This window comes from Hydra vulgaris, chromosome 02 (genome assembly GCF_038396675.1).
Source record: "Hydra vulgaris chromosome 02, alternate assembly HydraT2T_AEP".
Taxonomy (NCBI): domain Eukaryota; kingdom Metazoa; phylum Cnidaria; class Hydrozoa; order Anthoathecata; family Hydridae; genus Hydra; species Hydra vulgaris.
Window position 1 is genome coordinate 40,850,878 of NC_088921.1, and position 13,949 is coordinate 40,864,826.

At 27.9% G+C, this 13,949-nt stretch overlaps 3 protein-coding genes across 3 annotated transcripts in view; 2 read left to right on the forward strand and 1 right to left on the reverse strand.

Moving 5' to 3' along the window:
* Positions 1 to 362: 362 nt before the first annotated feature.
* LOC100204772 (prothrombin) lies at positions 363 to 8,986 on the forward strand. The gene is made up of 7 exons (XM_065790928.1): positions 363 to 751; positions 2,223 to 2,399; positions 6,492 to 6,644; positions 6,739 to 6,879; positions 7,013 to 7,132; positions 7,485 to 7,645; positions 8,214 to 8,986. Exons 1-7 carry the CDS (start codon positions 697 to 699, stop codon positions 8,649 to 8,651), a joined length of 1,245 nt encoding a protein of 414 aa, XP_065647000.1. The 5' UTR covers positions 363 to 696; the 3' UTR covers positions 8,652 to 8,986.
* A 424-nt stretch (positions 8,987 to 9,410) lies between these two features.
* The window catches only part of LOC100201150 (DNA-directed RNA polymerase, mitochondrial), a 75,682-nt gene continuing 71,143 nt past the window's right edge, over positions 9,411 to 13,949 (reverse strand). Inside the window, exon 17 of the mRNA XM_065790927.1 lies at positions 9,411 to 10,088. Within this exon, the coding sequence (XP_065646999.1) occupies positions 10,039 to 10,088 (50 nt within the window). The 3' untranslated portion in view covers positions 9,411 to 10,038. The remainder of the gene's footprint in view (positions 10,089 to 13,949) is intronic.
* On the forward strand, positions 10,671 to 12,733 carry LOC136076945 (uncharacterized). Its single transcript, XM_065790931.1, has 2 exons — positions 10,671 to 11,448; positions 11,526 to 12,733. Exon 2 carries the CDS (start codon positions 11,591 to 11,593, stop codon positions 12,038 to 12,040), a length of 450 nt encoding a protein of 149 aa, XP_065647003.1. The 5' UTR covers positions 10,671 to 11,448; positions 11,526 to 11,590; the 3' UTR covers positions 12,041 to 12,733.

The following is a 13,949-nucleotide window of genomic DNA, read 5'->3' on the forward strand; positions in this document are numbered from 1 at the left end:
TGCGAAGGGAAAACTTTGAAACTTTTGTTTCGTCTCTTGGTATTAGCTGTAAACTAATAAAACAAGATTTTATAAATTTATCAAATTAAAGAGAAATTCCTTATTAAAAAAAGAATCCTTAAGTATCAAAGGGTGATTCCTTGTTAAAGGAAGATTTCTAGTTTTAAAAACTGAAATATAACTTATTTAGAGATTTAAAAGAAATTATTTTATCAACTGACAGTTAAGTCGCTAGATGCAACTTATTTTTTTACTTATTTCTTGAACGCGAAAAATTAAAAATCGTATAAAATGGTGATTCCCTAATAAAGATATCACCTTAGTATTTACTTAAGACCTAATTTCAGTGCGCACAAATATTATTTTTAAAATAACTAATACTTTTAAAGAACATAATTTTTAAACAATGAAAACACGCTTTTTGAGACTTTTGTTGAATATTATTTACAAAGAAATCCTGATTGCAAAACTTGTTTATGAGTTTTTACTTTTATAGTTTTTCAATATAAATATTTTAACGACTAGTAGAATTCGTTTAAAACAAAATAAAATGTAAAACTCGGACAATGCTGTACAGTTTAATGACGTAAAAAAAAAAAAAGTTTGTTGGTTTTCGTGCAATTAACATTTAAGTTTTTTGTCAAAAAGTGGAACTTTTTTTCGTCTTCTAGAAGATCCTAAGAAAGTGGTTAGAAAATGCTTAAATATTACATAATCAGCACTTCTATTTTGATATTAGCTCCTATGAAAGGTAAACCAATATTCACTTTAGATCTGATAAGATAAACGTGTTTTATAAAAGAAACAAAATGTTTTTATTACTTTTTTATTGTTTATACTAACATTATTTTACATTAAACTTTAATACACACGTAGGAATAGATCTCTATATAAACACACATACACACATATATATGTATACATATAAATAAATAAATAAATATATATATATATATATATATATATATATATATTTATATATGTATACATATATATACATATATGTGTGTATATATATATATATATATATATATATATATATATATATATATATATATATATATATATATATATATATATATATATATATATATATATATATATGTATGCGTATATATATATATATATATATATATATATATATATATATATATATATGTATGCATATATATATATATATATGTATGCATATATATATATATATATATATATATATATATATATATATATATATATATATATATATATATATGTATATATATGTATACATATATGTTATTAGTGAATTTCCTAACAATCCAAATTAATACTTATCTTTTTTGTGTTTTTTTAAGTATATTATTTAGTTTTCTCTTGAGGATATCTTTAAAAAAAAGTTGTCATTGAAAAATATTTAATCTCGCCGCAAAACCAATAAATGATCTGTGATTTTTCCCACTCTGAAATTGAGACAAATTTTGCTATGCTTTAAATTTCGGTTAAACAATGTATTTTATTTATCTAACTGATGAACCCAAGTTTATCAGTTAGATAAATAAAATTGATTGATTTGCTAGAATTTGAATCGAACTTTTTGTAAATACTATACTGCAATCGAACGCTTAAAAAATGTTTTTTCGAAATACGCACTTAAAGCTTAAGACGTTTAAGTGTTTTATCGAATTGTAAACAAAAGAAATAAACTTAATATACCTGCGTTTTAAAAAAAAAAATTCAAATTTGATGTAATCAATTCTGTTCTTATTTTATAGCAATAATTTTTATAAATATGTTAAAATAAAATAACTAAAATCTATATCTACACCCAGCACCACGGCACCAGTTTTGTATTAGTTTTATAGTCGTATTTTTTGTAAATATCTTTAAAACTAATATCTAAAAACCCTTACCAATCCCTCCCCCCCCCCCCCTCTTTTCCTTTTTTTTTTAGCTACATATTTTTATGTAGCTTCTATAAATGTAATGCATAAATATTATATAAAAACAATTTGAAAACTGAGTTTATAAGATTTTTAATTATAATAAATTGGATTTTTTTATCTTATAATAAAAGTAAATTTCTCAAATTTCCAAATAATAAAGTATTTAAATTTTTTTACATATTTATACTTTTCATTTAACCTGTATAAATATTTGTAAGAAAGAATTATAAAGAAATGTATTACGGAATACACAAGAAACGAAAAGACAAGATATAAAATATATACACATTCTTTATGTAGGTATATTAACTCAGTGTCCAACAAAGCAAACATTGGAAAACGGCTACATTTTTCACATTAGTCCAAATCTTGTTAGATATAGCTGCAAGAAAGGGTACGAGATATATGGTCCATATTATCATAAATGTAACAAAACCACTCACCTTTGGAAACCTGATGCAAAAACAGCATGTCACGGTAAGACTTTTTTTTTAAATATAGTTTGAAGTTATCATTAAAAACGTAAACTTTCCTGGTTGTATTAAACATGTATGTTCCTAGTCGTTATGAACATCCATTCAAATATGACTAACTCGATATTTCAGATGTCATCTTTTGCGTCGTTTTTTTATTATTGACAAATACGAAATAAGTACTTAACAAAGTTATTTGTTGCTTTTTACATTCAACAAAGTTACTTTAAATAAAATTTAGCAAATATTATAAAAACTGGTAATTTTTTCAAATATTTTATGTGGTAAAAATATCGGCAATTGCGCGTGTGCCACGCTTAATTATCTTTGAAGAATAAATAATAACAAAATACAAAACTTTCCTGAAGTTTTTTTAGATTTAAGATCCATAAATGGGGAAAACATAAAATCATACTTCTTATATTAAACAAATTGTTTATTAAAATAAGCTTTTAGTGCCAATTACATTTAGCGTATCCTCACTTTTGATCTAACTAACGTTTACATACTTTTGCGTATCCAAAATTTTTAACCTACCTAACATCAACACACCTAGCGTACCCTCACTTTTAATCTATCTAACATTAATAGTAAACAACTGCCCCTAACCAGAAATTTAATTAATTTGTACCTTGTGTTAGTTTTAATCAAACAAACATAAAAAAATCAAATAAGACAAAAAAAATAACTTTTCATTTAAAAGCGGGATTACTTTTAAGAATTGCTCCCTAAATTTTTTCATTCTTATCAAGTTCAGAATAAATAATCAAATTATATGTTTGTGTTAAAGATTTTTATTTAAAAATGGTATTTCGATAAATTTGATCATTTGATATGAGTAAAGTCCTAAAGTAAATTTTATTACAAGAAATTTTCCCTTAGATTATTTTACTTCAAGTAATTTTTATAAAATTAAATAAGTAAATTATGATTTACACAATTAATAACAAATTATATTTAAGTAATCTAAAATAAACTTTAGAGTTAAATCTGCTCACAACAACTAAGAAAAAAAACTTGGTTATCTACTTTATTAAGTTTTCAACTTTTATGTGAAAATTATAAAGAGGATCTTCATACATTTCACATAAAAGATTTTCTGATCACCCCCTTCATAACATTCACCTAAAAAGTGAATTTTCATCTTTTTTATAATTTTCACCCTATAACTCTATAACTTATAATTTTCACCTTATAACTATATAACTCCGAAACACGAACCTTGACGAACAAGACTGCTGCGCGGAGAAACAAGTTGAGCGCGTCACTACCAGGAATGTGGTGGGAATCGAACTCGGAACTTTTCGCTTATGAAGCGAGTGCTCCACCGCTGCACCACTACTAAGACACAAAACAAATAGTGAAGGTAAGCGATTACTGATATCGCGAGTGGTATCGGAACCAGAGGTCATCTTTCAAAAATTATAAAAATAATTTATTATTTACCTACTCGGTGTAGTTAAGGCAATTTTCAAGTTATTTGAATTTTTTTATTTGGAATTAGCATGATTTTATCAGCGTATTATGTCCTAACAAGAGCTTTAGATGTTATAATTTTTTTTGCTTCAGATTTTTTTAGTATTTAAAGAAACTTTTATTTTTTTATATAATTTTCAAAACCTTTTTACTACCTCTAATAGCGAATCTAAAGAACACCGTTTTGGAGTCTTTAGATCACTTTCGCTCATCGGCGTTAACATGAATTTAGTAAAAATCTTTTCAAGAAGTGCCTTAACGCACAATAGATCCTAGTTCTAATCGGTTATGACGTATATTAACTATAAATAGTTAAAAAAAAACCCAAGAAAGTGCTTATAATTAAGAAAAATTGCCATTAAACAATCAGAATAGATCATATTATTAAACTATGATGTTCATTTTGCCTAAACAATGTATTTATTTAAAATCTTATTCAAATTTGGGCAAGCGATTGTGATTTTAAGAAGATTTTTAAAAAAGATAAGAAATTTTGGTCTGGGTTTCTTCGCTACAAACATTTATATTTTATAATACCGCAAAATTTATCATTTTAATTTTTTTCAACTTTTCATAATTCACAGACCTGATCATTTAATGGAAATATGTCGCAGTCAACAAAATATAACCCAGACGCTTTAATATTTTAAAATTGCCTTAACTACATCGAGTAGTAAAATTATTGATTTTATTATTTCCTTAGTAAAATTATTAAATTTATAATTTACCTTGTAAAATTATTAAGTAAAAATAATAAAGTTTCAACTTCTATAGTTTAAAATATTTGTTGGAATTTTTGTAAGTTATGATTGCATTGTAAGTTATGATTGCATTGTAAGTTATGATTGCATTGTAAGTTATGATTGCATTGTAAGTTATGACTGCATTGTAAACTATGATTGCATTGTAAGTTATGATTGAAAAAAGTTTGCATTAATAAAGTTTTTTTCAAATCTATTCCATTTTATTTTTTTCTTCCATTTTATTTTATCAGCAAAAAGTTTACATCTTGAAGCTAAAGATCCAGGTAGGATCAATTGTGTTTTTCACTTAAAATTCAACTGCATTTTTAAAGAGTCATGTAGTGTTTTGGTATGTTCCAGATGTATTGTTATGATTCAGATATTGTTAGTTTCAAAAGTCAGGTAGTGTTTTGGTATGTTGTTAAGATTCAGATATTGTTAGTTTTAGATTTTATTTGCATTGTTAAGGTTTGGCGGTATTTGACAAAATCTGTTTGGTGATTATCTATCATTAACGTTTTTAGAAGAAATACAATATGATAAGCATTCACCTAAAACAATAAAGTTTGCAGATTGCTGGTATTAATACGCATATGATGTAGCTGGAAATGTGACTATTGAGGTCTTTATAAAAAAGAAGCAATAGAACATGTGGTTTTTAAATGTATAAAAATTTTATATAAATAATCACAAATATTAAAGAAAGATTAATCAATTCGACTACAAATTATTTTGTTTGATACTATTAGTTACCATAGACGACATAAACTAGATTCAAACATAGATATTTATATTAAAAAAAAAACAACGTATTAACATGTCCGGGCTGATCTTATTGATAAACTATAGAATTGACCAAAATTTTTTTTCATTTTTTTGACTAACAACCATTAGCGGCAGTTAATCTTTATTAAACTGCAAAAGTATGAGTTTTGTAACAAGTGTAGCCACACATGCATGTGTACACAGGTAAGTTTGTATGCATGAGTGGCTACACATATGTACATACATATGTAGCCACCAAGAATTTTGTTGTTGTTGTTATTAAGGTGCTCCCAGAAGTCCTTACGGTCTTATCACAGAGCACCGAGAGAGTTCTGAGATAAGACTGTAAAGAGCATTTAACTAGGAAGTTCACTCCTTCTTTACCCATGTCGCTTTTTGGTTTAGATCCTGTGTCGAACCTCGGACTTCTTGTTTCTGAGCTCTAACTACTACGCCACGGCTGCATTCATTAAGAACATTAATCTATATTTTAATATTATATAAGAATATTAAAAGTAGTTTCCGTGAATCTCGCTGTTTTGCTTTAATCGAGTAAAGTTTTATAGTAATTATCTGTATAAAAAAAATTTATAGTAAAGACATTTTGGTAAAGAAATAAATGTTCTTTAAAATGATGTTTTACTTTTTTGTTTGTACTTAGTATTTTATGAGTTATTGCTAAAATAAGCGCTTCGCGACAAGTCGAATCAAATTCACGTTGCGACGCGCGTGTTTTGAACTTCTTTAAAAATGTAAAAAAAAAACAAAAAACATGACAAGTTTCTTTTTTATAAATTTTTAAGTTAAATAAAAAAGTTAAATACTTTTTAAGTTAAATAATTTTTAAGTTAAATAATTTTCAAGTTAAATAATTTTCAAGTTAAATACTTTAGTATTTCAAAAAAATTTTCTTTTACTTTATAAAAAGTTTGGTTTGGTGGTAATAAAGATAGTAAAGATTAAACTCAAGGTATAAAAAAATGTTTAAAATTGAAGACTTGTTTAGAAAATATTTTTCCAAAATTGTTTAATATTAGTACATATAGTTTGTTAGCCATGTTTAAATTGAATATTTATACCGTTCATCAAATGATGTTATAATTCAATTTTAGATTTAAATGAATGCACTGCGTATAAACTTGGTTTTCCTTGTCACCAAAATGCATTATGTGAAAATACTATTGGAAGTTTTAATTGTTATTGCCGTCACGGATATATCGGAAATGGAAAACACTGCGATCGAATTAACGCCAGCAACTTTGACCGTATGATTTTTTTTTTTTTTTTTGAAATAATATCTTTTTTTTTTCTTTAGTTATGCTTTTATAAGTTGTATAATATACAATAAAACTATTCCAGATTTCCTGAATGATGCAAAGGAATGTGGTATTGCAAGTGATCATAAAAACATTTCAAATTATAGAGTGAGACGTATTATTGGTGGACAAGATTCAAGTCCAGGACAATGGCCTTGGATAGTTTTAATTATTGTTAATAAAGGTATTTTATTCCGATATACGACCATCGTTCTGCTTTTCTACCAAAGTCTGTCATTCTTGCCACCATTTCTTATTTCTAATATTAAAATTCATGTCATTTTAATTTTTACTTAAATTTAGTTAATGTATTCTAGAGCCAGCAACAATCTTCAGTGGAGTACTTGTAAAGCCCGACATGGTTCTTACTTTAGCAAGCTTGTTACACGATCCTTTTGGAAAAAGAATCGACGCAGAAGATATTTTTGTATCCTTAGGTAACAATCTTTTATTTTTAAAGTTATTCGAATGAAAAATCGGTGAAAGGTACCGGTGTATCAGAAGTACCTGCGTTATAAAAGTACCGGTGCCATAAGAATATCAGTGCGATAAAGGTAGAGGTTTATTAAAAGTTACCGTGAAAATTTTTTTTTCTACTTTTATAAATAATAAATGATTTATTTAAAAAAAAAGGCGCAAAAGAAACGATTAAACTATTACGAAAAACTCAAAACAACTAAAACTACGCATTAAATATCTATACAAACCTAATAACTTTGGATATTAAAATCAAAATGTAACATAAAGAATAAACTTAATTAATTTTAATAAAAATTTCTCTATTTTTAGGAGAAAATGATCGAAACAAACCAGAAAATAACGAACAACAGTTTCAAATTCAAACGGGAGATATTTATTTACACCCTGAATTTAACCGCACAATTTTAAACAACGATATCGCAGTTATTAAATTACCGACAAAAGCAAAAATCACTCCATATGTCACTCCGGTGAGTCCATTTTCTTAAATATTTTATATATCCTGTGGAACCAAACATATTTTACACCTAGTGCAAAAGTATTTGGAAAGGGTGGTTAGGTTTATAAACTTTTACTAAAAAGGAAACCTAATTCTTTTTTATGAAAATTGACGAGCAGTGCTTTATTTAAAATATTATTTAAAAAAAATTAGTTTATGACAAAGTTTTATATCATAGTATTTAAGAAAGCAGTGATTATCTATATTCATTTTTTGAATATGTCGATTGAATTGACATTTAGTAACTAATATATCATATATAATCGGTTGATTATTTTGATTTTAAAACTGTTTTCGACAAATAAACCACAGAAAGCCGATCGAATTTAAACGAACTGATTAAAATAACGCGCTCATATTAAATTAATATAGAAAATCGATTTACTTTCTGCGTCTGAGAAGCGAAAAACACTAAAATTAATTACGCTTATTTGTGTTGACTGAAAAACAAATTTAAAAATTAAATTATATTTTTATTATATTTTACCATTTTTTTAAATTGTTATATTTTACATTATAATTATACCATTATTTTTTAGATTTGCCTCGCTCAGCCTAAAGTTATTCGAAAATTAGAGACAATAAATTCTCTTGCCACTATTACTGGATGGGGAGTGCGAACACCGCGTAAATTAAATGATATCGGTTTGAATATAAAGACTTTATTTTCTGGTGTTTTACAACATGCAGAGCTCCCTATAGTTAATAATCAAAAATGCCGCAATGGAACACCGTATTATTTTAATATAAAAACAATGTTGTGTGCTGGTACTTCAAAAAATGAAAATGCACCTTGTTTTGGAGATGGTGGTTCTCCTTTGATGATGAAAAATCCAGAAACCAAGAGATGGTTTTTAATTGGTTTATTTAGCTGGTCAGAAGGATGCGCCCAGCCTCGAAGTTATAGCTACTTTACTGCAGTTGCCAAGTACAGGCACTGGATAAGCGAAATAGCTTATAAAAATACAGTTAAATAGACAAATACAAAATAAAAATATATGTTTCTCAATCTTTTTGAATTGTTAAAAACAAAATAGTCATAGAACTATTTATATAGCATCCAATCAAAAAAAAAAAAAAGATTTCGCGTTAAAAGAAAAATTATGATATTGGATAAAGTTGGAAAACCTTAGAACAAATTATATTTCAATGCTAAAGAATTTAATAATGCAATGAAGGTAAAGTATCAAACGCAGCGATAACACAAATTTACGAGAATATTTTTTTATAGTTTTAGAGTCGATAGAATAGCATGTGTTTATGTTGAAACATAAAATTCTAATGACAATTTAATTTTGATCTATTTATTTGATGACAATGTTGTTTTATTTAGGAAACGTTTTATTAAGGCGGAATTAAGGAGAGAGATTTAACTCTTAGCTTGTTGTCTCATTTCAACCCGCCCTTATTTAAAGTAGATGAATCCAGGTATGTTACAAACGTTTGTGCGATGATAACAATATAAAAATGGTTTGCAAAAAATCACTGTTATTGGAGCATAAATCTTTTTACAAGCTATATTTATCAGACACAAGTTTGGAGATTTGATCATGCTTTTAAAGTACCTAACTTATGCACCGATTCATAAGTGTTAAATTTCTTCGAACCTTAAGAATTACTCAGCATATTTAAGGTAGCTTTCAAGAAATTGTCACTAGTCAGTTGAAACAATTCCAGGATTTATCTGGTCTGCATTATAAACCGTCAGAGAGTAAATAGGAAAAACACGTTTGTTTGCGAATCATTTAAAAATTGTTTAAAAACATAAAATGCCCCATTAACATACTCTTTTATGTAATAATACTAATTCCGGTATATTTTAAAATGTTAACTTCAACTATAATTTCCAGAGCTGTGAAATCTCAAATTTCTTAAATACCAAATTCTTAAATACTAAATTTTATTAGAGTTATATGGAATTTTTATTCTTTTGCAAAAATATAAGAAAAGTTCTCTTTGAATATTTATGCAAATCGTTGAAAACGCACCTCAATTATTTTAATAATAAGAAATATTCAAGCCTAAATTATAGCTATTATATTCATGTAGATATTACAATCAGAGTGCACTGTTTTGCCTCTTACTATAGTCGACGGATAACGAGGAGGCAACTCATTTTATTATTTTAATTTCAATTGTCCTTGTGAAATGCATAACAAATAAAAAAATTTAAAAAAAGGAAAAAGGAAAAGCGGAAGTTTTAAATGTTTAAATAACATACGGCTAATCTGCGACAAAAAAGTTATTTTTTGAGATTATTTCAATATTGACAAATTTACATAGTCATTGACGTCATTAAGAATTATAAATGTATTTGAATACAATAACAGCTAAAACCTTCCGATAACTGGTTTACACGCATAATTAGCTGAAGAAGTACGTTGAGTTGAGTACTTGACGAACGTCAAATGTACCTGTAGAGAAACATTGTAAATATAGTTCACATAACCTGTGTTTGTGTGCATGTTTATATATATATATATATATATATATATATATATATATATATATATATATATATATATATATATATATATATACATACATATATATACACACACACTCACACACACAAATATATATACATATATATACACAGCCACACACGCAAATATATATATATATACACACAGCCACACACACATATATATACACACATATATATACACACAAATATATATATATATATATATATATATATATATATATATATATATATATATATATATATATATATATATATATATGTACCTCAGAAGACAAAGGTCGGTTGTCCAGTTTTTTTTGAAAATGAGTTATGTATGAGGTATAAAGACTGTTGTCCTACGACAATGTGAAAAAAAGTTAGGTCAATATAAAAGGTCTGGTGTCCCACAATGTTCAAAGGAAAAACGACTTTTTACCTTTCGGGTGTATTCAGTGTTTAGGAGTTGCATAAGGTCTGTTGTCCAGATACGTCCTTTTAGCTTCTAACATTAAATTTGTCAGTGGACATCGGACGTTAATCTACTATCTTGTTACTAAGTTCACACTGCATCATCTGTTAAAGTGCACCGAAGAATAAACAACTCTGTGTAGTATTATTGATATTTTTTTACTCTAATTAAGTGATTGTTTGAAGACGTTTCAATAATATTTAATAATTTCGACACATCCAGTCTTTAAAATGACTAGCAGAGGTAAAAAAAAATGATTGAAATGATCGTAGCCATGAAAAAGAAATGTGAACATAAACTAACGGAAATTCGAGATAAGAACATTACTCTATTATTATTATACAAAGATATATCAATTTATATTACAATAAAAGAATTTTTTATAATTCTTATTCTTTCCTATTCAATCACTTTACTAATCTTGTTACGTGATGTAACAAGAAAAAGAAAACATTCGTTTTGAGGTTACTTTTTTCTCACAACATCATAGCACAATATTTTTTGTAATTTCACTGCCAACAATGTTTTATTTATTTTTATTTTAGATGTGAATAAACTAAGTAAGGAGCCACCCAATCATTCTATAGGGCTGAATAAAGATGAATGTGAAGATACATTTCCGGTGGATAGAGGTGCTACATGCTTTTGTGTAAACATCTCATTTTTTCGCTTTTATTATTTGGTACATCCTTAACGTTAAAAGGTTTTATCTTTATATTTCAGATGGTGTAAATAATAATGAACCAATTAATATGCTGCCCACTTTTTCTACAGAGCTGAATATAAAAGGATGTGGGGATATATACTAGTTGGATGAAGGTACTACATGCTTATGAAGGTACTACATGCTTACAACTTTTATGATTAGCTTATTATAAAATCGAATTTTAACCTTGTTTTTTTTTTACCATTTAGGTAACCAAATCGAAGATAGTACGATGTTTTAACCGAGTACAAGTGGTACTCAGTTAGGTAGTACAATGGAAGATAGTACGATGTTTCAACCGAGTACAAGTGGTACTCCGAAAATATCTGGATTTCCTTTATTTAATCCTTTGTCATCTGAAGATGATACTGATGATGATAAAAATTATGAACCCGATGAAAACAATTACAGCTCTAGTGATTCAGACATGTATGAGGGCCGAAGAAATAATCGTGTGAGTTTATTGCTGAACAGTAATGAAGACAGGGTAGGATCTGAAAGTTGTGATCAAGAGTGTGCAGATCTCCGAGAAGAGGTTTTGGATCGTTTTGAAGATGTATCGGTGCGCCGTGTAGAGGTTTCAGATCTACATGAAGATCACCGAGTAAAGGGCAAAAAGCGTGTCAGGAAACCAGAACAATGGCAAAATGAGATTCGAAAAAGGAAACGGACATCTGGAGAGCAGTATGTAACAAAGGATGGAAGAGTAAAAAATCTAGGGTGATGAAAGAGTTATGTCGTTGCCGTCTTAAGCGTGGTGAAAAAATTAATGATGTTGACAAAGCAGTTATATTTGCTAGCTTTTGGGACCCTAACAAAGCTTGGACTCAGAAAGTACAATATGATGCTTCACTTGTAAAAGAAAAACCTAACACAATCCAGGCCTAGGAATAATGCTCAGAACCAATGCCGTCAAAATACAAAATGATATTCATTTGAAGTGCGCGACACAGTAATAACTGTATGTAAAGTAATTTTCATTAACACACTACCCATTGGAGAAAAATTTGTATTTGTGGCATTAGGTAAAAAAAAAAGACTCAAGGGGACCTTTATTACCCGATCAACAAGGAAAAAAGGTGCCTCCAAATAAAACTACGGAGTTAGTTTTAAATGGTATTAAAAATCATATTAAAATGTTCCCCGTCGAAGAAAGTCATTACAGTAGAAAACGTACAAAAAGGTCATACTTGGGAAGTTTTTTAAATTTAAATATCATGTTCAATTTGTACAAAGAGCAGTTTAGGGAAAAAATATGTGAAAGTCAAGTCGCATCTCATTACATTTATTGTAGAACGTTTAGCAAAGATTTTAACTACTCCTTCAATGAACCAAGCACTAACACATGCGACGTGTGTGATTCGTATCGTATAGCCTTGGTTAATGCCAAAACAGAAAAAAGCAGAAAAAGAAGAAATACAAACAAACGAGGCTGATTATCAAAAAGAAGCTCAACTGCAATATGAGCTCAAGAAATCTGACAAAATATTGGCTAAAGATAGCCGTTTTCAGAAGGTTTTAATGGTTGATCTTCAAAAATGTCTACCAACTCCCTGACTTGATAATTCTCAAAGTTTTTATTAGAGGAAACTCTGGACCTTCAACTACATTTTCGATGATACATCCAACAAAACATATTGCTGTATGTGGGATGAGACAAAGGCAGGTCGGGGAGGAAATGAATTAGCCTCTTGTTTACTGAAGTGGGCTTCAAGTACTTCTTTGGAAAACGTCATGGAACTAACACTCTAGCCGGCAAACTGTCCGGGGCAAAACCACAATTCGTCCATGCTTGCATTCCACTCTTGGGTTATTACAGTCCGTTTTGAGAATATAGAAATAATTAACCATAAATTTCTTTTACGTGGGCATACACACATGGAAGTAGATGCTGCACACTCTATTATAGAGAAAAAAAAGAAAGAATTTAAGATTTTCAGCATAATATCTCCATATGACTGGGTTCAATTTGTGAGAAACTGTAACCCGACAAAGCCATTTGTAGCGTTTGACTTGGAGATAAACGACTTCAAAAATTTTTCCTCCTTACTTGAGAACAAAGATTTCCTTGTCAACAGAAAAAAGACAAGTAATGGAGAAAATTTCAGTATATCATTTTGTGTTTGATTGCAATTCAGAAAATTCCATCCCGGTATTGTTTTTTTCAAGACCGATTTTAATGGGGAAATCCGTTGATTTGCGCCGTAATACGAGAAAATCATTGATAATGGTCAACAATGTTCCTCCAATTTGAACAACACCCAAACCTATTGCTGTACCAAAATACAGAGATCTCATGACAGCCTTACAATGGGTTCCTAGTACGATGCATTCATTTTACAAAAGTATTTCTACTACAAACAATAACAATGATGCAAGCATTGAATAAAAGTAATTAGTGATGCTAAGTCGAAATTCTTCAAGTAGTAATATTATCTTTTTTGTATTTAAATATTTAAATTTTTTGTTCATGCCCTTTACTTAAGTGCAAAATAATAATAAATAATTTCTTATTTTTGTTTTTGTTTTATTAATTATTTAAAAAGTCCCAATTCTGAATTAAGAAGTTGGATTTCCAAAACTTATTTTTATTTTCTAATACTATAAGGTCGGATGTCCGCTAAAAACATTAA

Excerpts from the sequence above, each read along its gene's own strand:
- LOC100204772 (XM_065790928.1), top strand. The coding sequence starts at position 697 with ATGCTTAAATATTACATAATCAGCACTTCTATTTTGATATTAGCTCCT. Across the intron at positions 752-2,222 it reads GATATTAGCTCCTATGAAAG|GTATATTAACTCAGTGTCCA; the intron begins GTAAACCAATAT and ends TTCTTTATGTAG. Across the intron at positions 6,880-7,012 it reads TTTAATTATTGTTAATAAAG|AGCCAGCAACAATCTTCAGT; the intron begins GTATTTTATTCC and ends AATGTATTCTAG.
- LOC136076945 (XM_065790931.1), top strand. The coding sequence starts at position 11,591 with ATGGAAGATAGTACGATGTTTCAACCGAGTACAAGTGGTACTCCGAAA.